This window comes from Ambystoma mexicanum, chromosome 5p (assembly GCF_040938575.1).
Source record: "Ambystoma mexicanum isolate Mex_15411 chromosome 5p, UKY_AmexF1_1, whole genome shotgun sequence".
In the NCBI taxonomy this organism is placed as follows: domain Eukaryota; kingdom Metazoa; phylum Chordata; class Amphibia; order Caudata; family Ambystomatidae; genus Ambystoma; species Ambystoma mexicanum.
This window is the reverse complement of record NC_090930.1, coordinates 949,554,300-949,578,809: the sequence shown is the minus strand read 5'-3', so window position 1 is coordinate 949,578,809 and position 24,510 is coordinate 949,554,300. Positions and strand designations below refer to the sequence as shown.

The 24,510-nt window shown below is 42.5% G+C and overlaps 1 protein-coding gene and 1 long non-coding RNA gene across 6 annotated transcripts in view; one reads left to right on the top strand and one right to left on the bottom strand.

Moving 5' to 3' along the window:
• COBL (cordon-bleu WH2 repeat protein) overlaps window positions 1-24,510 on the bottom strand; it is a 1,669,181-nt gene that overhangs the window by 233,654 nt on the left and 1,411,017 nt on the right. For all 5 annotated transcript variants that reach the window (XM_069613403.1, XM_069613401.1, XM_069613405.1 and 2 more), the window contains one exon: window positions 20,230-20,560. In XM_069613403.1, coding sequence (XP_069469504.1) covers window positions 20,230-20,560 — 331 coding nt within the window. The remainder of the gene's footprint in view (window positions 1-20,229; window positions 20,561-24,510) is intronic.
• LOC138481317 (uncharacterized) overlaps window positions 1-24,510 on the top strand; it is a 141,910-nt gene that overhangs the window by 66,739 nt on the left and 50,661 nt on the right. The gene's annotated exons all lie outside the window — the stretch shown is intronic.

The window sequence follows — 24,510 nt, the reverse complement described above, 5'->3', positions numbered from 1 at the left end:
AAATGCAACAAAGTCAAAGGTCATTATTTATTCCAACAAAAGATCTCCCAGAACGATGCTCTAGTCAGGGGGGATTTCAAATAAATGGAAAGAATTTCTTCCATCCAATATCTGAGATTTACTTTCTCAAATAGTATTTGAATCCAAGCAATTAAGAAGCGACTGTGAGCTAGAATGCTGCCTCTGGTGGCACAACTAAAAACTGCACCTATGGACTTGTAGTGATCCTTCCAGATTTGGACCCCTATCTCAACTCCCTTCAAACAATTATTTGGAAAAAAAACACTAGAGTTAGCTCTTTCTATTCAAATTGTGTCATGAGACATTAGCTAGGGCACATATCCTTGAAATCAATTGTCAGGTGGGAAAAACCTTGCCTTTACACAAAATGATTGCCCCCCCATCTAAGTCCCTTTTTTGTTGACCTTAATTTAGCCATCACAGATAAATGCATTCCATCTCTGGATATAGTCAGATGGTCCTAAGAAGGCCTCTTGATTAAAATTGTCTCTGATATGGAGGAGTTCACTAATAATCCAAATAAAACAAAGAGGAGACTTTACGAGGGGGGCTGGGTACAAACAACTGAACAATTGGGTCAGTACTCCTTGTACTGAGAATACTAGAAGGTTTGGTAGAAAGAAATCTTGTTTATTTAAGTACATCTATCTCTTTCCTTGTAGTAATGCAAAGGCCATCTACATTAGATTCAAATTGAATCAAGTTCCATTTCTAGAATGTCTAAAGCCTAGGGTGGGACTTGGAATGGAGGACAGAATTTGCAGGCTGTGTAGAGTAGACAAAACGCTCGAAACAATCAAACATCTTGTCACTTATTGTCCAAAAACAGGATATATTAGGCAACAATATTTTGCGAGTTTTGTCCACTATTCTTATGACCAAGCATGAGAACATTTATGGTCTCGATTGATGGAAGGTCAGAATATATCACTGATATTAGCCCTTTACAGATGTTTATCGAAACTTTATGAACTCTTGTAATTCACAACCATTTTTATCAATTTTATTACAGCCTATGAAATAATTCACAGTTTTAATACTTTTACAATATTTGTAACTCTGATAACTGTAATGATGATATATGTATAGTGCTATTTTGTCTCTTGACTTGTTTTATGTAACCTGATCTAATTTACTTGTGTACAGTTTTACTATTTTTAAACCAATTGACAATAGAAAAATAATATTATCAGTTTACTACAAACCCAGGTTATTAAAAAGGTATTCATAAATATGTTCCTTAATGTCTCCTTCTGACTCTTCCTTAAATATCCGTTGGAATGCACTCAAGGCCAGGCGATCAGCTATTCTTATTATGGCCCATAAAAATAAATGAATGAATTGAAAGTTATTACTGTACTTGAGGGCCTCATTTGGACATAGCCCTGTTTTTTCTATTTTTATTAGCCAGAAACAGCTATTTCATCCACACATATCCCCACTATACAGCCCCGGAATCGTCACAAGATGTAGCTAATTAAGCTGTGTGGGTCTTGGTCTGTTGTCCTTCCTTCATTGAACAGTGATCATAATACATGCACACAAATGCTTTACCCATAATGCATTCGTTCATAGACGCTCATGATTGCGTCACCCTGAGCATTGGTGGACTACTCGGCTTGAAAGTGAGCAGCCAGAGGAGATGTGGGTTCCATCCTATGCAGCAATGATTTCATATTAATATTTACCCCCATTATTACAACAACTTTATGTGCAATGTAAACAGCTGCTTGCTCTTCCAATAGGCCCCAAAACGTTTTCAGGAAATTACTGACCAGGACCTTTCTTTGCATGCTGGCACTTGCAGCCCTACACTTATAATAATATGGGAATGAGCAGTATTACAGAATTAGTTTGTGGCCAAACGGAAGCGAACGTGTTGGCATGACCTTGACTGTAAGCTTTTAGTTTATAGGAGCTCATTTATACTGGATCTACAGCAGATCCTCCAATCTCTAGGAAAATATCTTCATGACATAATTATCTTTTCCCCTTGACTATGAAAGGTAACTGCTGGAAAATGTGGATACATTACGGTATGCTCTATTTATGTGATATATGTTGTGGTAAAACTGTCCTTCCATTTTTCTCAATGAAACTTAAATTTAGGTCTTTTTTAGGCTGAAGAAATACATTAAATCTCATTAGAATCGGAAATGAACAGAGCTTTCAACAGTGGTATTCCTGCAAAATATGTTTCTGATTAAACAGGTCCCTTCAAACCTTCAACACATTAGGTCATATTACAACACGTTTAACAGAAAAATAATCATAACACACAATGATTAGATAATTTTCAAGCGATTTGAAATGAAGAAATGCAGAAGATTTTTAAAAAAGAAAGGCTTAGAAATAATTACATGTTTTGGTTGTGCGCTTGTTTCTGAAATCCTTGAACGTTTTTAAAATGAAGCTAACTGCTGAGATTGCATAACTGTTCATGACTCATTGAAACATATTTGTTATGACTGCGCTAATATCAAATGAGGAATCGTAACGTATTTATAAAGTTCTGCATATTGAAATTAAAGAAAATATGTCTTATAGTGTTATCCCCTAAGATCCTTGGCTCTGAAGTCAAATTGCCCCTGCTTGAGGAAAAGCTATTTTATTTTATAGCAGGGGAGGAGGGATTCTAGCTATGCACTTTCTCCTTTATTTCATCAGCAGTAAGAGTTGATAACAAAAAGCCTCTCTAATGATGGCACTACATATCCCATAACCCCAATGCATACTCCATAATAAGGAGATAGACTCCTCCACTTTATCGGCTATAATCATCTTTACACTCACAGCAAGTCTTTTTTTTCCGTTTTGCTGGGCTGAAACCTTATATAAGTAGATTTCCAAGAAACCTATTTTGGGTCAATGAAAATTGATATAGAAGATAGGAACACCCTACGTAGCGTGCTTCGCTTTCTATATTCAGTACGAGGTGTTCTCAATGAGATTTGTATACACGGGAGCAGAGGGCAATCTAGCGTGACAGCTGACATACGCTTACTTCCAGTCCACTGGGGTGGAGAGAAGCATAGAGCAGGCGCCCCACAAAACAATCACAGATCATAAGATTACAATAGAGTTTCAAGACCTAAGCTGCTCTGGGTCACAGCCAGCCCAGGCCCACGTATAGTTCAAAGAAAGAATTAACATTCTGTCAGTAAATAAAGGGGCCGTTAGCATGAAAAGAAGCAGCACCTACCACAGACTGAGCATTACAATGGAAGGGGAGCAGGAGGAGCCATACTTGCAGGATGCATGAGTGAAACCCCCCAACCACCATAGTTCGGAAAGTTCTTACAATTTTTGGACAGTTTTATTTTAGAAGCTGTGGGCAAAGATGTTTCCGCCTCATTTTTCGGTTCTATGTGAAAAGACCTAATTTTAAAGCTCTCAAGAGAAAGAGACTGATTTACAATGATCGATTTTCTATTATTCAGGTGGTTTGCCCCTTGGTTCCCTGATAGTTCCTCCCCGTCTCACCTTTCCCGCAAAATGTCCTTGAAATCGGGTCTTTTGCCGCCCGAACCCCCATCTCTCAGCCCTCAAAAAAACCCTCCCCACCCAAGACTCCACCAAACCAAAACACAGCCAGACACACAACACACACACACCAACAAACATGTGCACACACTCACTTACCCGTTCTCCTCATCCTACGCTTCCGGGTTCTGTTGAGGCTGTGAGCTCATGCGCACACTCGAGTGCGGCAGGGCCGTGACAGTTCAATTTAGAAAGACCGCTCCGTGTGGTCATGGAGCAGTCTTTCTAAATCTATTTTTTTTTCCATTTCGGAAAAAAACAAAAGGTCATTTCACCTAGAACGCATTTTTAACCTTATCTACTTAAATAAGACATTCCATTCAGGAACATTCCAACTGATCGAAGAAACCATGAGAACAGCCCCAGCCACTGTTAGGCAGAAACCTGTGCAGTTCCCTTAGGGACCACTGCAAAAAGTTTAAGTCTACAGGAGTAAGCGGTAAACCCAATTGGTAGCAGTCCGCAACTCCCAGGTTTACCTGGTAGCTGTGGCTGAGCAGTCAGACTTCTCTCAAGAAGAGTTAGGCAGTATATAGAGTATACACAACAGGGCTAAAAACACAGTAGAACAAGCAAACACTGACCAGAGGTTTGGTATAAAAGTATATAATTATTTATTTAAAAACACACTTAGAAAATACACTGGCACTAATATATCAAGCAAGTTCAAAACCAGTCACTATAAGTATATACACCTCCCTAGTTAATTATTTGACAAGTCTAGGTTAAGACACCACTTATTTAGCAAAACAGAGGTGAGCGCGTAACCGTGATGGCACTCCAATAATTTGTTTAAAAAGGGGAGAGAAAAGGCAGAGTTGGACAACACAGTACCAACACTTTTAAGAAACCACAGCAAGTCAAGAAAGGCAGGGTTTACTGTAGGGCAAAAAGTTCATAGGCTAGGCCCACTCTTCGAGAGAGCAAGGCGGAATGTGCCCAAGATCACACAGTGGAAATGCCCCTTTTCTTTGCAGAAAAGTCAAAAAGAGGTTAGATCAGTTCAGAAAGGCAAAGTTAGCAGGTCTGAGGTCAACCCAGTTAGAAAGTAAAGGATTTACGGGACACCTTGGACAATCTGTTGCAAGGGAGACCAGGCGGGACACTGTACCTGAAATGGTGAGAAGCCCCAGCGGTGGCAGTTGTTCCTGGCAGCGGGTGCAAGCCGTGGCTTCGACCAGAGGAAGAGATGATCTCGATGAGGAAGAAAGCTGGAGGTTGTTGCACTGCCAGGGAAGAAACCAGCCGCGGAGTTCCCGATTAAAAGGTACGACCCTTTTATTCGCGGTATTCGCGGTAGTGGTGAAGCGTGGCTATCCGGCCGCTGAGGTGCTTGGCACGGGCGATTTGACCACGAGACGTCCAGGAAGGCGAAAAAGGCGAACTGGTTGGTCCCACCAGCTCAAAGGGAAGAAGACCCTCCTGGAAGAAGATCTCCTCTGTCGTCGGGGAAGTGGTGAGTTCGTACAGCAGGGCTCCACCGGTGGTGCCGTCATTGTAGATGGCTCACCTTCCCCCCTCTTCGGATTCTTGCGGTCCTGTGGTGACTTCTGAGGTCCCAGTCCCGAAAGCCCTGCTTTTATGCAGAAAAAAACCCATTTAACAGCCTAGCTGTCACTCAAACGTGCTAGGTGGTGAGCCGGGCGGCTCACCACTGGGCCAATCACACAAGAGTGCGACTTGAGTTGCCAAGGCAACTCAGTCCAGGGTGCCTAATCCCTCTCCCACACATCCTGTAGACCCCAGACAGAGTGGCACCATTTGGAGGGCTTCTGTGGAGAAGCCCGCCAAAAAGTGGAACAAAGGGCTCGACTTGGGTTAGAGTTTCAGAGGTGAACACAAATGCCATTTCAAAACCGAGTCCTGGCAAAAAGACCCAACCGGGGAATAAATATTAAATAAATAACTCAGCGGTATCTTTAACATTGCCCCAAAAAGTGGTGCGTTTAAAATCAATGGGAAAATCCCATAAGAAATATTCCAGTGGAATATTTTGCGTGGTATCCACTGCCACCAGCCAGAAACTCGACTACAACAAGGGACTGGACAGTGCCCCCTTGGAAAACAGACCCAGGGGCAATCAAATTACCCCTACCAGTATTTCCACAATATGATGGTTTGAACTGGTTCTGTGCACAATTTGAGACTAGTAAAGTCAATGGTGACTTTACATGCCCTGGGAGACAGTAGTCAGTCCCAGGGTATGGAGTCTATGTTTGGGGTTCACTATGACACCCCTGTGTTACTGCACTGAGGGTGCTGTGTAACACACATACCAAAAACACATGAAGCCCTATGGAGTAAAAGACCCCATAGCCCATAAAACACATTCACAGTCAAAGGACATTCTCAAATCATGCCTAAGAGTGGCAGAAAAAGAGTCTCACTCTTAGCAGGAGAACAAAAATAAACCCCAAAAATCCACCAAAACTGCTGGGGGACTCACTAGGTTTGGGAAATTAGCCTTAACAGAGAATTCTCCCCAACAGCCACAATCAAGGGAATGATAGTGATAAGGGGTGCTCACCAGGTCTCGGAAAGTAACATAATAGAAGAGACAAGTGTATACACAGGAAGAGGGCCTGGACTTCAGACCCTTTCACCCAACGGGTAACACAGCGGTTGTTCCATCTTGGAAAATTGCAAACCTTAAGGGCCCCTCTAGCCACAGGCATTACCCGAAGTCGGCTTAAAGTATGCACTTCTGTCCTGCTCTAGTTCCATCACCTCCAGACCCAGAAGATGAGTCTCCTCTTATATGTTATTGCTTTGGAAGCGGTGGCAAAGTAGACCCAGATAGATGTGACACCGTAAGGGCGTAAGACTCCCATTACCAGTTGGATTAGGAATCCAAAATGAGGGCTGGTGTTTGAACCTTCAGCATTTATACACCCACATTTTAAGGAGTGACAACCCGTGCATCACATAGGGCAATACAATCAGGCTCATAGATCTAACAAGGCGGAGAGTCTTCCGGATGGTGCATGTGCTCCAAATGTGCCAAACCAATGCAAACCTATAGAGGTATTCTGACACCTAATGCTGACCTTAACATAAGCATGATTTTATCAAAGTATGAGAAAGACCCAAATAAGGGATTCGATCAAGATTGTGTGAAAAGCTAAGCAACTGAATACAATGGGTCCACTAGTGAAAATACTGGAAAAGGCAAAGGTGGTTTAAGTAGAGGGTAACATGGTGAGTCCAGAAGTACTCCATGGTTGGGCTAAAAGAGGGATTTGTTTTTTTTTTGGGAAATGCCAAATACGGCTCAAAGTAATGAGCACAGGAAGGGCTTCCTATTAAAAAAAAAGAAACGTAAAATGTCTGAGAACCAACCTACTAATACTAAAAGGCTCAGATTTGAACAGGAATATGTGAAAGATGTCAGTCAATATGTCCCAAATTTCTAATCCCCACATACGGCTCATGTTCATTAGAGCCGTAACATGGAAGCAAGACGTAAAAGCCTTGAGTAAGGCTTTAACTCCTTGCATTCACATCATGGATCATTTTCAATCATTTGTATCTCGGAGAGGAGGGGTGGAACGCAACATGCATTTCCGCCTTTGCCTTCTTCTTTGCCATACAAATGCTCCAGCATCTGCCCCGGTATGGACTGTCATGCCGCCGCAAATGCTGTAGATCCCTTTGGGGTCCACCTGGTTTATGCACCAGCATAATCCAGGCGGACCCCTGAGGATCCATTTTATATGCTCAGGGGGAGCGTGTACAATTTCAATAAAACCCTGCCCGACATGCATGCTTGCTGGGCAGGGTTTAATTGTATTTGTGAACACTGCTTATAATGCGTGCATGGTAAGCAGTGTTCACAATTATAATTAAACTCTCCCTGACATCCTAGTATGTCGGGAGGGTTTAATTGTATTTGCGAGTGCAGTTTGCCATGCGTGCATGGCACGCTGCGCTCACAATGAAAAGTAAACGCTGCCTGGCATGCTAGCACTGTGCAGAGTGCAAATGTGAAGGGAAAAAGGCGGCGTACAAGCATGTACGCAGACTTTTGCCCTTTACATTTGCACCCCGCAGTGCAAATGACGAAGATTTAGTGGCGGGGAGCCATTTAGGTTGCTGTGCAAAAGTAACGGCTCTCTGCCACCAAGTTACTAATTTTTAGGAAATTAGCTCCCTAAATAAAGATCAATCTACACAAAGAGCCCATTGAATCCCAGAGATTGTTATGGAGAAGCGGCTGAAGCAGGGGTGGCTTGTCTGGCTAAAAGTCAGAGAGTGGGATCTTAAGGTCCCTGCAGAGGAAGTGTTTCTGACATCGGCATCAACAATCCATTTTCTACACAGAACAGAGTCTATTTTTTCAGAGGTAACTTCTCAAGACAGAGAAACAGCATCATTCAATAATTTTCACCCAACTGGTTGCAGATAGCAATAGATCAATGTCAGGTATTCAGTCAGGGACAGTCACCTCATTTTGGTGGAGGTGTGAAATCTGTTCAAAGAGGGTGATATAAGAGTTCCCTTTGTTTACCGAGGAATTCATAAGCAATACTTCCCTGGCAAAAAAGAATGAGAAAGGGTCTCGTCCTGCCATCAGTCCGAGATATATCATTCAGTTATTAGTATTCTGTTAATTCATCATGGAGACCATTGCACTTTTGAGAAATGTCTTATATCAGGGAGATTATATGTTACATGTAAACCAGAGTGATGAATACGTTTAGTAACAACCTAAAGACCCACAAATGTTTTCTCTGATTCAGGTGGCGCAAGAACCTCTTTCTGTTCATGTGCCTTTCATTTGGCATTCAGCAACTATGTATTTCACAAAGTTCAGATGTCCACATCTTTGCCAAACTGCATAGACAGGGCGTTCACCTCCTAAATTACTTAAACAACATACTGCTGATGGCCCTTACAAGGGGTACAAGAATATCTTCAGATGACCCAACATCTCGTCCAGGGATTAGAAGTCATATCCACTCAGCAAATTCAGTTTCTGGGAGTTTATTAGACTTCGTTCAGAACTTCCAGAGTTTTCTCAGGTGCAAAATTCAGTCAATGAAGAAAATACTACTGTAAGGAAAGTTCTGTCTGTACCGATAATATGAATATAAATTCGAATAATGGGCATCCTTTCATTCACCACTTAGGAGACATTTCCAGGACTCCTTTGTTACAGGGGACTTCAGAGACTGAATATACAACACTTGCACCAGGGCAAGAATTATTCAGACTGGGTCCTATTGCTGGTAGGTACATACACGGTCTGTCCAGCTCTAACATTAAAATCTTATATGAGCCTGTCGGGATGGGAGCCAGTTGTGTAAAACAGGTTATGCATGGTCACAGTAGGAGTCGGTAGCCCGCCAACTTTTGAGAACTGCTCACAGGTCCCTTTCTGGTTTAAACCTTCAAAAAGGACATGCTTCAATATGCCATTGTGCTTTGCGTGGACAGTATATCAGCCATATGGCATATCAACCATCTAGGGAGTACACAGACTCGGACACTCAGACATAGCCTGGATGTGTCAGAGATTCTTTCTCCTACTGCACATTCGGATGTATTTCTCCTTCCTAGCATTCACAGCACAAAAGTAAACTGTTGGGGTCAGGAAAAGATTATATCCCAGCCACTGGCACCTGACCTCTCAGGCATTAGGGAAGCTGGCCTCCCACTAGCGGATGGAGGGTATGGATTTATTTGCCTTCTGACGTTACACACAAGCACCATTTCTTTCAACTTGAGGCCAGACGCATACATAACTATTATAATAGCAAATGATGTGCATTTTTGGACTTTGGGGTAAGAATTGCTGTACACTTTCGCTACATTTTTTCTCATCCCAAGAGTGTTTCTCCACACCGGAAGAAAGCAATTATTATTCTGGTGACTGCCCGTTGCCCGACGCAGTCTACAGATGAGAACCATCAGATCAAAATCAACTAATAAGTCCTCAGCCAATGATATTATTGGGGGACCTTCAGCTGTTGACTCGAAGGATAGAAGGACACAGTGGCCCCCCTCTGGTATTTCACAGATCACGGCCATATTCCTATGGGACTCATGGGTCTAGAGAACAAGAAGGATGCATACTTGCATCTGGAAAGCCTGCGTTGGCTGCTGTGTTTCAAGAAAAATTGACCAGTTTCTTCAGGCGTAGTTTCAGTGCTTAACCTTTTCGTCAAGAAACCCTCTATCCTGCTCATAGATAAGTGAATATTCATAGAGCTGCCATTATGGCACTTTATGTCCAAGTTGAAGGCAAAAGTATGAGGGAACACCTGATGGTTTGCAGGGTTTTGAGGGGCAAAATTAAAGTTAGATTCCCACCTAAAGCTAGGTATGCTATTTTGAGGGACATGAATGTGCTTTTTTTCTGAATTGGCATAATGAGGACCTGCCATTACAAGTGTTCTCTGCTAAGATGGTTACCCTCTTTTGCTTAATGTCTTTTAAGAGTGTTGCTGACATTAGGGCCTTAGACTTAAGGAAAGTACATTTGTATCTTCTGGGGCTTTGATTGGTTCTCGCAAAGACTAAGGGCCTCATTACACGGTAGGCGGTGGACCAAGGTGCTAATAGCACCTTGGTCCATGCCGGTAAAATACTGGCACCGCCTTGGTGGAAAGGGGAATTACCGCCCTATTCCAAGGTTGGCGGGCGGTAATTCCCCCTTCCACCATTGCCCTTCCCCATTCCCATTTTTGCCCCATAGGGCATAATGGGAATGGGGAAGGTGCTAATTACGGTACCGCAAATTTGCGGTAGTAAGGCGGTAAGGGTTAACGGTCACCGGTACCATTACCGGTGACCGTTAACCCTTACCGCCTACCGTGTAATGAGGCCCAAAGACTAATTCCAGGTATACAGAGTATCCATCTTTGCTTTATTGACATTTATAGTGTTTTGTTCATTGCCTGGAATCTTATAAAGAACATACTAAAGATCCAAGGGTTGTTTCTATGCAGCTGTTCATCTCTATTAGGCATCCTCACCTTCCAGTATCCACTCTCACATTGACTAAACGGGTGAGTTGACACAACAGTGTTTGGGATCCACTTCACTAGGCGCACAATGGCTTGCAAGGTATTTGCTTCATTCTTGTCAGATTCGATTCGATCTAATTAATCGATATTCAGACCTTTTTACTATAAAACCATTTGCTCAGGGTTCCACTTTCGTAGCAGACAAGCTTTGAACTTGTGAAATATGAAGCTTATGTGCCCTGCTGTAAAATTACTATTATTAAGAGCACACAAGTGACTATTGCCCCACCACTTTTGGTGTAATTATAAGAAATGTACTGCTATAAAATCAATCACCTCTAATTGGTATGACCTTAAATTACTTTCTGCTCATTAATGGTGGTCCAGATAAATACAAAAAGAGGTGCTTTACCTTTTGTCTTATATGGGTACAATACATGTAAATCTCAAACTAAATTTAGGAGACCAATTAGAGAACAGTTAAATTCCCCACAAATTCCTCACGTTCTGATGTAAGTCATATATATGTCATGTGTCTTCATTTCATGAAAACATACATCTTATGATTAAATCACTTATTCGCTAACTTTTATCATTACTATTCTATGTATTTTTACTTGCCTTTTTAAGATTTCTTAAATTTCCAATTGTAATGTGCTGTATGTCGTATTTTGTTTTTTTATTCTGTTCATGAGTTTTGTAAAGTAATGTATACTCTCCCTATATTTTCCATTTTATTGTGATCCCTTGCAAGTCATCGATTTTATGAAAATGTAAAAAAAAAAGGTTTTGGACGAAAAAAATTGAAATCCTCTTTTTAGTTTTGTCCTGTAAAAGAAACCTTATAAACCTGGAGTATTTGTTCCCAATTTCTTGGATAATGCATGTTATGAGTTAGTAGATGCAAGTCTCGAGAAAAGGATAGTGGCAAACATGTTACTGTCTTTTTTTAAAATTATTTTTTCAAATCATTTCATGTGTTTTTTTAGCAAGATTCTTTGCATGCCCACCCTCCTTTTCTAAATAAAGGAGAGGCTTACTTGGATAGAGTGGAAATCCATCTAACTATTTAGCTGTCATATTCTTCATAGACTGTAAGAAGGGGCTTTGACCTGGAAAGTCTGGGTGAAGCAAAACAAAATAGTATGGTGGGTGAGCTTCGGTTTCACTCTGCCATCGCAGAGATTATTCATGATTAGAAAGAAAGAAGATGAGCAGAGGAGAGAGCCTGGGAGCATGGCAAACACCATCTTATTTGTAGTTCTATTTATTAATTTATTACGCACTTTCGCCAAAGCACCGATCATCAGTGCAAATTCACATGAATAAATGACATAAATAATTAGCATAAAACCCAACAGTGAGAGACATGTTAGAAAGTAAGTGGGGTTTGAGTTGTGTGTGAAAAAGAGAGTATGTGGGGATAGACCTGGTGTGGAGAAGAAGAGAGTTCCAGAGCTTGAGGGCAGAGAGCGAGAACGAGCGAAAGTGAGATTGGGCACTGGGTGGCCTAGGAACAGTTAACACAAAAGAGAGAATGAGATCGAAGGGAACGAGAAGGCACATAGAAGAAAACAGGAAAGCAGAGATAGAGTAGCAACTCCATAAAAACATTTAAAAGTCATAGAGAGAGAGAGCCAAACAAAAGACGAGATTGAAAGGAAAGCCAATGGATGGAGTGTAAAAAGGAAGCAGTAGAGACCTGAGGTGAAATTCGGCAAAGAGTGTGAGTAGAAGAATTGAAAACAGAACAAAGAGGGACCAGATGAGAAGCAGGAAGACCAACAAGAAGCCAGGAGCAATAATCAAGACAGGAAAACAACTAAGGCAGTAATAGGTTTGGTGGTGTGAAATGTAAGAAAAGTATGCGCTTTACAGATATTAAAGAGTTGGAAACGAAAGGAACGAGCAATGTTAGAAATGTGAAGATTAAAGGAGAAAGAGGAGTCAAAGGTGACACCTAAGTTCCACGCAGATGAAGAAAAGGGAAGGGAGGAAGGAGGAAAAATGATTGATGGTGGGCAGGGGGGGATCGAAGAGGCAGGCTAGAAAATAAATCTTGATGCTTTGACCACTCCCACTAGGCTGTGGTGTCCCTCCCTTCTTTCTATTAAGGAGTGACTTAGCAAGAGAACAAGGATCAGAGAGTGTTAAACAGGCCATGAAATCAGTGGGTATTTAGTGAACAGGGGGAAGAGCATGATGGGGAAGTTGTCAAAAACAATAGGGGATCTAGAGTGTGGTTCATCCCCATCAACTGGAAAACCACAATTAATTGAAATTTGGCATTTTGTACAAGAAATATAGTTACGTGAAAATAAAAACAATTTGAATAAAAAAATTAATGTAAGGACATTCATTGAAATATCTTTTTTTCATACCAAATAACCACATTGAAACCCATAGTAGTCAGCTACCAGACCACCATGGATTAAATGATGCCAAGGCTGCTGAAAAATCTAGCGCGACCGTACAAACTGATGAGTCTGGATCCCATGGAGGACTGGTTTATCAGTCTAATAGCCAATACAAAATGCTAAATTCCAAGCTCTACAGCCCCATTGAGTGAAAATACACTTCAGATACACACAGTTCCAGTCCTCCGTAAGGTAAAGAAGGAGCTTAGAAACATATTAAGAATTAAGATTGGGTATATGTGCCTTCAGACCGATTATGTTAGTATCTGCATGAGCGACTCTCCAAATCCATATGCCGGTATCCATAATCAATAGGGGCATTGGGAATATCTAGGGGCAGTGGTATCTTTCAAGTCACCTTCATTCATATTTTTTGGACAGAGTCCTTCTAAAAAAATCTTTATTATCAAAAAAAGCAACAGATAGTTGCATCTGTGTTGATAGTATATTACACCTGAAATGCAATTTTTCTCTTCAATCAAGTGTACAGTTCGATAGAAATGACGAAGCAAATCTGAAATGAGTTGTCACATATTTTAATTATTCTTGTTATGGAGACCAGAGTGAATATGTGTTTTTATAATAGCACTTCAACAGTACTCTCTGTACTAATCTTGACCAAAATTCATTGTGTCTCAGTGGTTAGGTGTGACTGAACTTCAAGGAAACATGCATTGTTCAAATAAACCTGGCTGGGCTGGAATCATAATATAAGATCTATGCTTTGCAACCTACAGCAGATGGCCTGTTGGTGGTCTTCACAATCAAGCAAGTGCATACTGAGGGAGTACTTCTTTTCATATGAGACGTGCTATTGTGGAGCTCCATGACTGTCATGCCTTGGATGGAATCCTCGTGCTTGAACTACTAAACACTAAACACCCAGCTGCTCGAGTAGTAGTGTAGCTTTTTCCTACTTTAAGAAGTGGCTGTTGGTTCACACGCATGTAGCACCTTATAAAAACTAAAATAACACAAACAAACCAACTGGGGCTGTCACGGTTCGGGAACCTCCATAATTGATCAAGGGAAGCCAACTAAAGTGCCAAGCTAAGAAAATGGAGCAAGAACTAACAGAACCACTCAGTCTATACCAATATAAAACCTTGAATTGGTTTGCATTGCATGCTCAAATTAGCCAACCCTCTTTCCTCTCTGCCAGTCCAATATCTAAAATAAATGTCCTTCTCAAATTTTCCAGATGTACCTCAAGATTTGTATCTAATGTGAACCACGTTCTGGGGTCGCATTTCAGAACAATTTGCAACATGTTGAGCAATTATTTGAGGATTTCCTAATAGAAACACTAGTCAGTCACCATTTTAGTTATGACACTCTCGGCCTCTTGTACTTTGTGGTAAGCTAGAGGCATAGGTGTGCTCGGGGTTAAATGTTGATTTCTTTAACAGAGACTTTTTGTTTTGTCCCAGGGTTCCCTTTGTACTATATCAACCAACGGTTTGTTTTACAGAATCTCATTTTCTTTCATTTGATTGTTTATGGTATTCACAATGCACAATATATTAAATACAGTATACAAAGATATGTCCAGAGCCAGGCAATGCTATCATAATTACAAGAGAGAATTTAAATAGTGGTATACAAGATTCAACTTTTAAAACTTGATGTTTTTGCCAAATATAACAATACAGCAGAACACATAACAATATTAAATACATTTAGTTTAGTCTATCTTTCGTTCTCCCATACAGTTTACACAACTTTCTCCAAGCTAAACGCGCCTAGAGTTTAGAAATGAGGCATGAATCAAAAGTTATTACAGCAAAGTCAATAATAAAAATAATATTTTATGGAGGTTGGTTCATTAGCAGCTGAACCACTCCTTAATTTACATAAAATCTGAATATGCAGGCAATGAGACTAGTACTTCTCAAAACTACTTTTAAGAATTGACAAACTCTTGTGCCTAATCAATAGCTTCCAAACCATGGACTAATGTAAATTGATAACTGGAAGGGAAGATTGGCCCAGTTAGGCCCACGGCTAGCATTGTCGTTACCACAAATGTGTGATCAATTTAGAAAGAACACAATTAGGACTGTCTGGTCCTTGATGCATATCTCCTGTCTTTATCTCTGCAGTTATGCTTGGTAGTTAGGCTCAAAGTGCACTTCAGGCTCTCATCCAGACAGCGTGGTGAGCAACCATGTTTCTCATTGCACTTGCAGTGACTCCCAGCCCGGTGCACACAGGAGACGTGTTCCCAGATGGGGTGCCTTTAAAAAAAGTGTAACCTGCTTCTTCTACACAAGCTACAGCAGAACTTTTGGAGGAATCTGATGAAAAATGTCCTTCCAGCGCACATGCCTGGAGCATAGGGATTTAAAGGAAAACGTGTCACAAACGACGCATAGGCTTCCAAGTGGTCTGGCCCGAGGCACTGAAGACAAAGGTCACATGGGTCCAGACAGGAAAATGTCTCATCACAGGAGCCAGAGTGACTAAACTCACACATTGGGGGCATAGGCATGGAAGGATGAACCAAAAAAGGCAAAGATACTTCAGAGCAGAGAAAGGGCTTGTGGTGGGGCCGGGAGCATGCGCGAGGGAGAACACGTCCAAGTGGCATGCCCACACATTTAAATCAAATCCTGATGCACTTCATGCTCATCGCCCTTCCCCTTTCACGGGACGTCATCCCATAGGAATAGAGGGAAGGGAATGGGTCTTAGGAGTATCTGTTTACTCCATGTACATGTTGCTTACTCTCCAACTCATGGACCCTTGACTCTAATGCCTTTCAAGTTGTGTTGTAAACCTGGCCATATGAGGAGGCAATTCTCATTGCTTCTAAGCGTATTTTCTAATTAAATATTTCACAGATAGTTTCTCAAGGGACATCATGTGTGTCATTCTCCAAAAACCCTAGATCAAGGTATCTGAGGGTCTCACCAATTTATGGGGTGGGGCATGCAAGAGGCCATCACTCATCCTCATGATCTAGTAGATTTTGGCGTATTATCTAGAGAAGGCAAATGTGAATATTGCACGGGGGCTTGAGCAAAGAGAGACATCTTTGGGCAATGCCCAGGGTCTGGTTTAATACATTAGTGGAAAGTAAAAGAAAATCCATTCTAGAATATGCCCTTTACATATGGGAGTAGTAGGTAAGGTATAAATAGTGTCAAAGATAGGTGAGGTCAGGGGCTGGTGAGGACACCGCTCCCGCCACAGGCTATTAGGACGAGACCTGTCAAGAGTTGCATGCATTACCATCTTAAAATACCTTCCACAACAAGCTCTCTCTGAAGGAATCAGCCATTTTGGGGAAGATATTCTCATAGAATATTTGCCTTTCACTTGAGCCATGCGTCGAAAATATCGAGCTGACCTTTCTGCAAAGACTTTAGGCCTGTTACTCTGCCCTGGGTATCCCTATACACTTACTGTGACATCGAATTGGTCTTAAAATCTACAAAAATGACTACCCCCGAGCACAAAATAATTGAGCGGAACAAAGATTTCTACTCATTCTAGGTTGGTTGGCGGGCAGCTTCCTGAAGGTATGTTATATTTGCCCCCTCATAGTGCATTTCTGTAGTAAAGCTTTACGTTTAAAAGGGGAATCGAGAACCTGGATGTTGAGAAAGTCTCAACTGATGTGATCATTCCTCAGATGAGAGCAATGCATCACCACCACCACCCTATATACTTGTTTTGAACCTGTTGTCGGACCACAAGCCATTGCGCAATGAGCAACATATGCACGGTTCATGCTAGAAGCCATGCTATACTGAGCTTTAGAAAATACATTAAGGAGAGTATCAAACCATTTGCCTGAGGGAAAAAAGACTCTCACAAAATTCAAAGAACACAATAATGCGTAGCACCCAACCTGTTACCAGTTCTCCCTCACAAATACTATGAACAACATCACAAAAACATATCAAACCTATGATCCAGAAATTAGTGGAAAAGAAAAGTGGGCGAGTAGTATCCAGAAATGTCCACAAATGAATGATTGCTAAACCTAGGTAAAGGACATCTCATAGGGCTAGGGAAAAGGGAACCAAACATGAAAACTATGAAACCCTATACATCTCCAGATCTAGGTTACAAACGCAACTGGAAGGCCAACCCAATGGGTCATCGAACTTAAATGAAGAGGTTCTCCGTTAGATCTGTGGGATCAGCCTACTAACCTCGGGAGTCCTGAGAGTCCTAGCTGTGTGTGCACCTATCATTCCCCATCCTCCTTACCCGCTTCTTTCTTTGATCTTGCCTTGAGAATTCCCTTAACCCATCCAGATGTATGTGCCGTCTATGCTGCCAGGGATCTACGCTCTCCTGCAGATGAATGTTCTGGCTTTTGTAGCTACTTGGTAATGATTCCCAATAACCTGACAAAGAGGCGAAGTTGAATTCCCTGCTTGTAAGGAACCCCCTGCTTAAGCCACACTGTAATGTGTCTCCTCTTGCAGTGCAGGGTGATGGTGCTCTGAAAGAGCCGCAGCTTGGCCCCTTGTAAAGAAATGCCACTACTCTCCATATCCTTCACAGTTTGCTTTTTCTGGACACAGTAGAAATTCACTCTTTTAAGGAGAGCAGGCGTATGGCCCTTGTCATCTAGACATGGGGGAACACCCCATGGGTCTGCCCAAATCGATATCAATGTAATCATGAGAAGGGGAAAGCTCAATACACAGGTTGCACACCTAAGCCTCTGGGTGGTCACTGGAGACATCTGCAGGGTGACCTTCTGTTCATGTTGTTGCTTTTATTTCTTCCCCCTTGTCTGTTTATCAGAATAAAGGCCACATCGCCACATTTACAAGTCCCTTCAATCTTTGGGTGTTTTGGAAGCTTAGTTTGGAGTTTATTTTGTCCCCACATAGAAATGTTTTGTCAGGGGGCTATTTTAGTGAGTGCTTTTCCTGTGCATTAAAATTGTTGTAGAACTATTGATTATTTTATCATTTTGGGGAGTGTTCCAATTACAATACGAACGTTTGCTCTGCCACTTTACCAACACCCTTCCTCCTTTTAACCCTCTCAAATGTCTTTGCTGGATTCAAGTCCAAATACATGTAGTCGATATTTCATGGGCTCAAACATTTTTGCCCACTTCAGTGTACTGTTTTTCCACTTTATTGTTTTCTGTATTATTGTTGAGTTTTGACTACAGGCCATACAATAAATAATCATTTTCAATATGTTGCCTTCCCTTTGGCTTCAAATTGTAGCTTAGGTGGCCTCACTGGCATAGTGTTCCACTGATCTGCTTCTGTAGGGCAGCATTTGCAGAAGTATCTTAGCCAAGGGAGGATAACTACACAAGACAGGAGAGCAGCCAGTCCTTTGCACTTCCAGACACCACAGCAGGGCCAACGTAGCCTTTCATCCGTCCAGTATCGATAAATCAAGTACCATTCAAAATGGGGCCATAATAATCCAAGAGTTGAGTGCTTAGAAGCTGGAGGAATCTGGCATGAAAAGTAATATAAGAACACATTGTGATTATTGTTACTTGCAGTCAACTGATCCTAGGAGATCAACCACAAGGTTGTATGAGGATGCAAGCATGCTGAAGAAGGGCCAGAGCACCGATTGGCTGTTTACCTTTGTTGGGTTAAGTCTTTATGGAGCTTTGTGGCTTTCGGCATTTTCAGTGGCTTTGCCTATACAGAGAAGGTTTTCTAGAGGGAAGGGATACTGGAGGCTTGTGTGGTCGAGGGTGGGTTTCATATTCTTGAGCAGTGGGCTAACTTTAAGAAAATCAATCAAGTTCTGCTTTCCTGAAATAAATACATCCATTGTTATATTGATGCTGTTCTGATTTGTATATGTGTATATTTGAAGTTGTTTATTTACTTTTACTTCAGATGGGTGTGCTGGGGCATGTTCTGTCGTGCATTCCCTGCGTGCTTCGTATCTGCTTACGTGCAAGCTTAGGTTCCACCTCAGAAGCCCCTTTATGTATACGCTGTGGCTGAAGCAGTTGGTGAGGCGGAGTCAAGAGTGTGAGGGGAGGAAGGTCTTGTAATTATGGACTCAGAATAAAGGAACCGCTTTCAAGCTACCGCTAGTGGCTACAATTTGATGAAAAACAACATGAAAAGTGTGGTTATGGTCTGGCACAGGTTCACAGGCATAACCTGCATACATTACCTAACAAGTTCTTGGTATTGTCATAGACACGGAACATTTCATAGTGGATAGTATACAATTTACCGGGGCTGCCGATGGGCAATATCCGCTCGGGGCCTTTAACGCGGGGCAAGAGACATTACCACTTGTTAATGGCACGAAGAGGAGGGCATTATTGCTATCACATCATTATTGCTTTGAGATCATTTCACCCAGTGATGGTAGAATGTTCTGTTTATAACAAGGAAAGAAAAAGGAGAATCATTGGAATGTTGGGAGAGAACCACTGTACCAGCCAGTATTGCCCCTCCTCCCCCACTGCATTGTCTGAAATGGCACTACCAACATTCCAACGTTCTAACTAAGCAATACACCCAAAGGGCGGGAGCATAACCAGGTCAAGTAGTGCCCCAGGGCCAAGTTACAGTTAACGTTAGCCCCAGGGCATTACCAGACCCAGTAATGCCCCTGCCCAGATGGGTTTATTGCCATTAGTATTCCGGCATTTTTTACCTGGATGCTAATCTTTTTTTAAAGTTGAAAAACGGCATGTTTGCCGTTTCTCAACTTTAAAATAACTACAAAAATAGGTGGCCGCCATGGACAAGGGAGAAGGGAACTACATGTAGTCCTTCTCTCTTTCCATGGTGGCCATTACCGCGATGAAGAAGTGCTGGGAACACTGGGGTATGGGGAGGGTGAGGGATGCAGAAATTAGGGGTGTGGGCAAGAGGATGTAGGGGAGCACTTACCTGCTGTCCCTTTGGGGAAAATGGCAGCCTCCCGCTTCCGAGGTGGCTCAGAACGCGGCCTTTCCCATAAGGTATATCCTCCGTTCTGAACTTCCTGATTGGCTGGAAGGCCACCTGACCCCCCTGCCGGGGTGCTAATTCTAGAAATTTCCATCAATGTGCATGTTGTATACATAGACACACAGAGTGTCACATGATTTACCAATGGATGCTATTCAGTTTGTCACAGATACCACCTCATTCTTCCTACCCACATATGTTTGGCATCTGGCAATGCATAGATGTTACATTCTTTCACGTATGTTTTTTACCTTACTTTGTTTGACTTCTAGTCATTAAGTCAGCATATTGAAGAATGGACATACAAAATGGTTTACGTTCTCTAATCCAGCAGTGAGGCAGCCACACTGATTAACATACCTCTGAGGAGCTGTCCAAGAGTCATCACTGTTGACCGATAAATCCCTCACTGGGCACATCTTGGCGGTGTACATCACATCTGTTTGTCCTGTGTCCTCCTCATCCCACTGCAGTTTATCGCGCTGCCTTGTTCGGTCATTTTGGTAATCCAGAGATGTGATGTCTGACTGGGAGCTCACCGTACCCGAGTCTTCTGTGGTACCCTCTGACGCAAGGCAGCTGTACATGGAGGTGCTCTCCTCCACCTCAGAAGTATCCATGACCCCGTCGTCACCCTCCTCATTGTCGTCATCAATGTAAACGCTGTTCCCTGGTGCAAATTGCCACTCGGCTAAGTCAAGCAGAAAGAACAAAGTTAAAGCAGACCCAATCATTCACCATGTTAATGCAGCTTGCAAACGAAATAAAAACGCATAAAAATCCGATTACAGCTTGATGTAAATAATTGTCCTGGGAGCAATAATGGAGTTACCCATCAGTCTTTGGATAGATGGATTTTTACTGCTAAGGGGATCTGACTAAATTGCTCTGGACTCTGAGTCAAAGTCCAGCAGAGAGCATTCACTTAATGGTGTGCACTTTGCTGCTCTGAAGAGACTGCAATTGAACTGAATACAGAAAAAGCTTTCCTTGTCCCTGGAGTCCATTTGCTTTTTCATTAGTGCAAGCTGGCATTATCAGTAGTGCCTTCGGAACAAGCCACGGCTTTGCGATCTCACCCGCTGCTTCTTGCTTACTATTATTTGTATTGGAAATTGATCGCTGTCTTATTTGACTGTTATTTGTTCTGGGCACATGAGTATGGAGGTAAATAACGACAGTGGGTTGCGGGTAGCGGCTGCAACTCACAGCCCAGCGGTCACCAAGAGTGGGGTTTCGTTTGGCGACATCGGCAACTCCTAACTGGAGATGCTTCCAGACCCATGAGCATTGATTTAGTTGACTTCACAATAATGCTTAAAAGGGAAGAGAGTGCAAGAGTAGTTACAGGGTGCTGTAACGGATACACCACAATCCGCGACGGGAGGCTAGCTCTGGGGCAACGCGTTTATCTCAGAAGCGAGACAACGGATAGCAACACAGGTTCACACTTGGAAACTGGTCTCAGGTATTAAGTCGGTCATAAAAGTACAATAATAACACGTGTCTGGGGTTGCTGTTGGTAGTCTTGTTCAGGGGAGAATTGCTGAGCATATCGGTGCTGGACTAACCTATGAAAGATAGTGAGCTAAAGACTCTGGGTAAGGCTCTCGTAACTGGGACTAATGTCCGGCAGAGGGACTCCCAGGACCTCCTCTTGTTTTTTGCAATAATTAATGCCAGCCTCGCTACAACCATGCTAGGCAGTGGGGTGGGGTGAATTGGGTCAATAATGATCATATTTATTCCAGCATGTTTCTGAATTCTGCATGCAATAAGGAGTTTTGGTCCCTGTGCTGTGCATGGGTGCCACAGTGGGGTTCATGTAAGGGATTGTTCATCTGTGTTTTTGTACCCCATCTTCGTTTGTTCCCAGATGATTACTAATAAGCACATTGGATGTATTGTGGTCAAGTTGCAGTTAGTCTTTGCTGGCCCTGATATTGAATAATACAGCCCGCCTGAATGAAAACCGAGGAGGGGCTTTTGCAACCTAGTGAATAATTCACGCAAACCAGCGGCTGCGATGCTCAACAATATAGTCTGCCCTGGCGAAATTAGGAGGTGGTTTGCAACCTGGTGATAGTTGTAACATATATTGATGAAAATATCTATTTCTATCTGAGAAGGAGAGGAGACTTTCATAAACTGGCGACTAGGATAAAGCAATTATTGATTATTTAATCTATTCTATGTTATGCATTCCCTGTTTGATGATGTTTTTGAATTCATGTATTAAGTGGTTTTGATGTGTTACGGTATGGATCGTGTTTTGTGCAAATCTCTTTATGCACCTATGTATTACATGCTTATGAAGTTATGTCAAATTAACCTAATACGTGAAGCTCATTTACTATATTGTCATGAAATGATTCTACTGGTTTTTGTTTTCATTATTTTTTGGAACGTCAAGGTTTCATATTGTATTATGTAATGCCCTTCTGGTTCTACGTCTTGTATGATGTGAAAATCAAGCGAACGCAGCCCTGGAGTAGGGACCATGTTATCTACAAAACAATAACTATGGTGCGACCACAGGTGCAAGTAGAGACAACCGATCTCCCTTTTGTATTCATTTGGATAGCTTTCGGACCCCTAAATGTATCCTAATTTAGCAGGCTTTCTTTGCCCGTAGGCCATACAGGCATACTAACTGTCAGTGGAGATTGGTGCAGCCTTTGTGCTAACCAGATGACGCTGGGTAAAATGTCTATGGAAAACCCTGGTACTAGGACCTCTTACAAGGTACATGTTTAAATCTACACACTGCAAAACCTTGGATTCTGCAGACCACAGCTATCCCTGGATCCAATCAGTGTGTCTGCGGGAGCTAATCCCTTCACTTCTCCGTGTTCCTGTTTGGAAACACATGATCCGAGGCTGGCAGCATCTTCCAAGTAGGAAGTGACATATACACAAGAATCATCCTGTGGGGGGACCCACAAACACTTGCTGTTAGCAGCAACACGTGATGAAAAGTGGGGCTGCGCAGTCAACAATGGATAGCAATTGCAAATGTGATGTCTTACCCACTCGTGCCCTCTTGGGGCCAGATTCTTAAAGATTGGCACAAGAACAAACGCGAAGCTGCCCAGAGCATCATATCTGATTCATAAAGCTTAAATCTGGGTCAAACCGGTAGGCTGCTGGAATATCCTTGAGATACTAACCTGAAAACGCGACTCACAAAGATTTGCTCAAGGACATCTCAGAGATGCTCCGGGGTTTCCCGGATTTTCTCCGTTTTTAGGCTTTGCGAATGAGGAGTAAGGTCGCAGGGGCAAATCTCAGATGCCCGGGGCACATATGATGATGTGTTCCAATGGATATATAAATCAGGCCTGCTGTGTGCAAAAAACCAGCCGGTGTACGCACAATAAGGCACATTTAGCGTTTAAGCAGATTCAAAAGGACACTCGATAAGTTGTAGCTTTTAAGTGAAATAAAAACAAAGACCTCTCCTTAGCAGAGGTTACGCCGTGCCATTAGCAGCTGAAATTGATTTCTGACAGCAGTGGCAATACCGTTTATAGGGACACAAATCACTGCTGCAGCCCTAAGTGCGGCGGAGTATCAATATTAATGTGTGGGAACATTAGAGAAAGCCCATTCTGACGGGCTCCTGGGAGGGGCTTCAATGTTCGAGTCATTTCATATGTTTTAAATCTAATTCCAAACATGTGGCCAGAGGTCATCAGTGCCAGTGCAGGCAGAGGCCAGAAGAACGGTATTATTAAAAGTGCTCGCCACGGGGAATGAAGCAAATGAATCCCGATTCTGCTGATTAGCGAAGCGCCACCAGGCTTCTGCACACCCATTACGAGCTCCCTAGTCATTGATGAGACGGCGTGTGGCGCTTCCCCTGATTAACAGCTTTCTGCCAGATCCATAAACATAGAAAGAGGGCGCCTATCGCTCCGCGTAGTAGTGTCCATCCGGGGAAGTTTCTGAATAGAAATATGGCCTCCATAAAACGGTTTCCCGTCAGTCCACCAGCAACGGAGTAGCCCTATCACCCAACTTCAGGAAGTGTGCGTTCTTAGTATTTTATTCTTGCATAGACATGTCCTTTACTGATGCTTAGACCAACCTGGCGAATTGATCTGCCTGGCTTAAGTTAGTGTGACTAAGCACAGAGCCAGATATATATTTACATATATATTTATAGCAGAGGCGCAGGCAGAGTAGGGCCTGAGCGGGCAAGGCCCAACCAAAATCTATACATGCCCCTTCAGCAGCGTTAATGTCCCAACTACACTAGCTTCAGCACCCACTTATTAGATGACCATGGCTACGCCTATGATTTATAGGACTACATATATGTAAACCCTTCTTGAATTTGATATGCTCCACCAGGCCTGAAGGACATTTGGAGCTCCCTGCCTGCTGAGCATGTCACCTAAGAAGTCACATCACATAACACTATAAATGTCCACCCAGTGCATAGCGTGATAAAGTGCCTCCACCTAACAAGAACGAGGAGCTGGTAGGTGCCCCATAATGTTACACATCGTAATACGCATGTGGCGAACGTACACACCAGAAAGATGGCAGATGATAAATCAGCGTGTCAGTTGTTTTATTAAATAAACTAGCAGGCTTAAAAATTAAGTAGTGCCTGAATAAACTGGGGTTACAGTA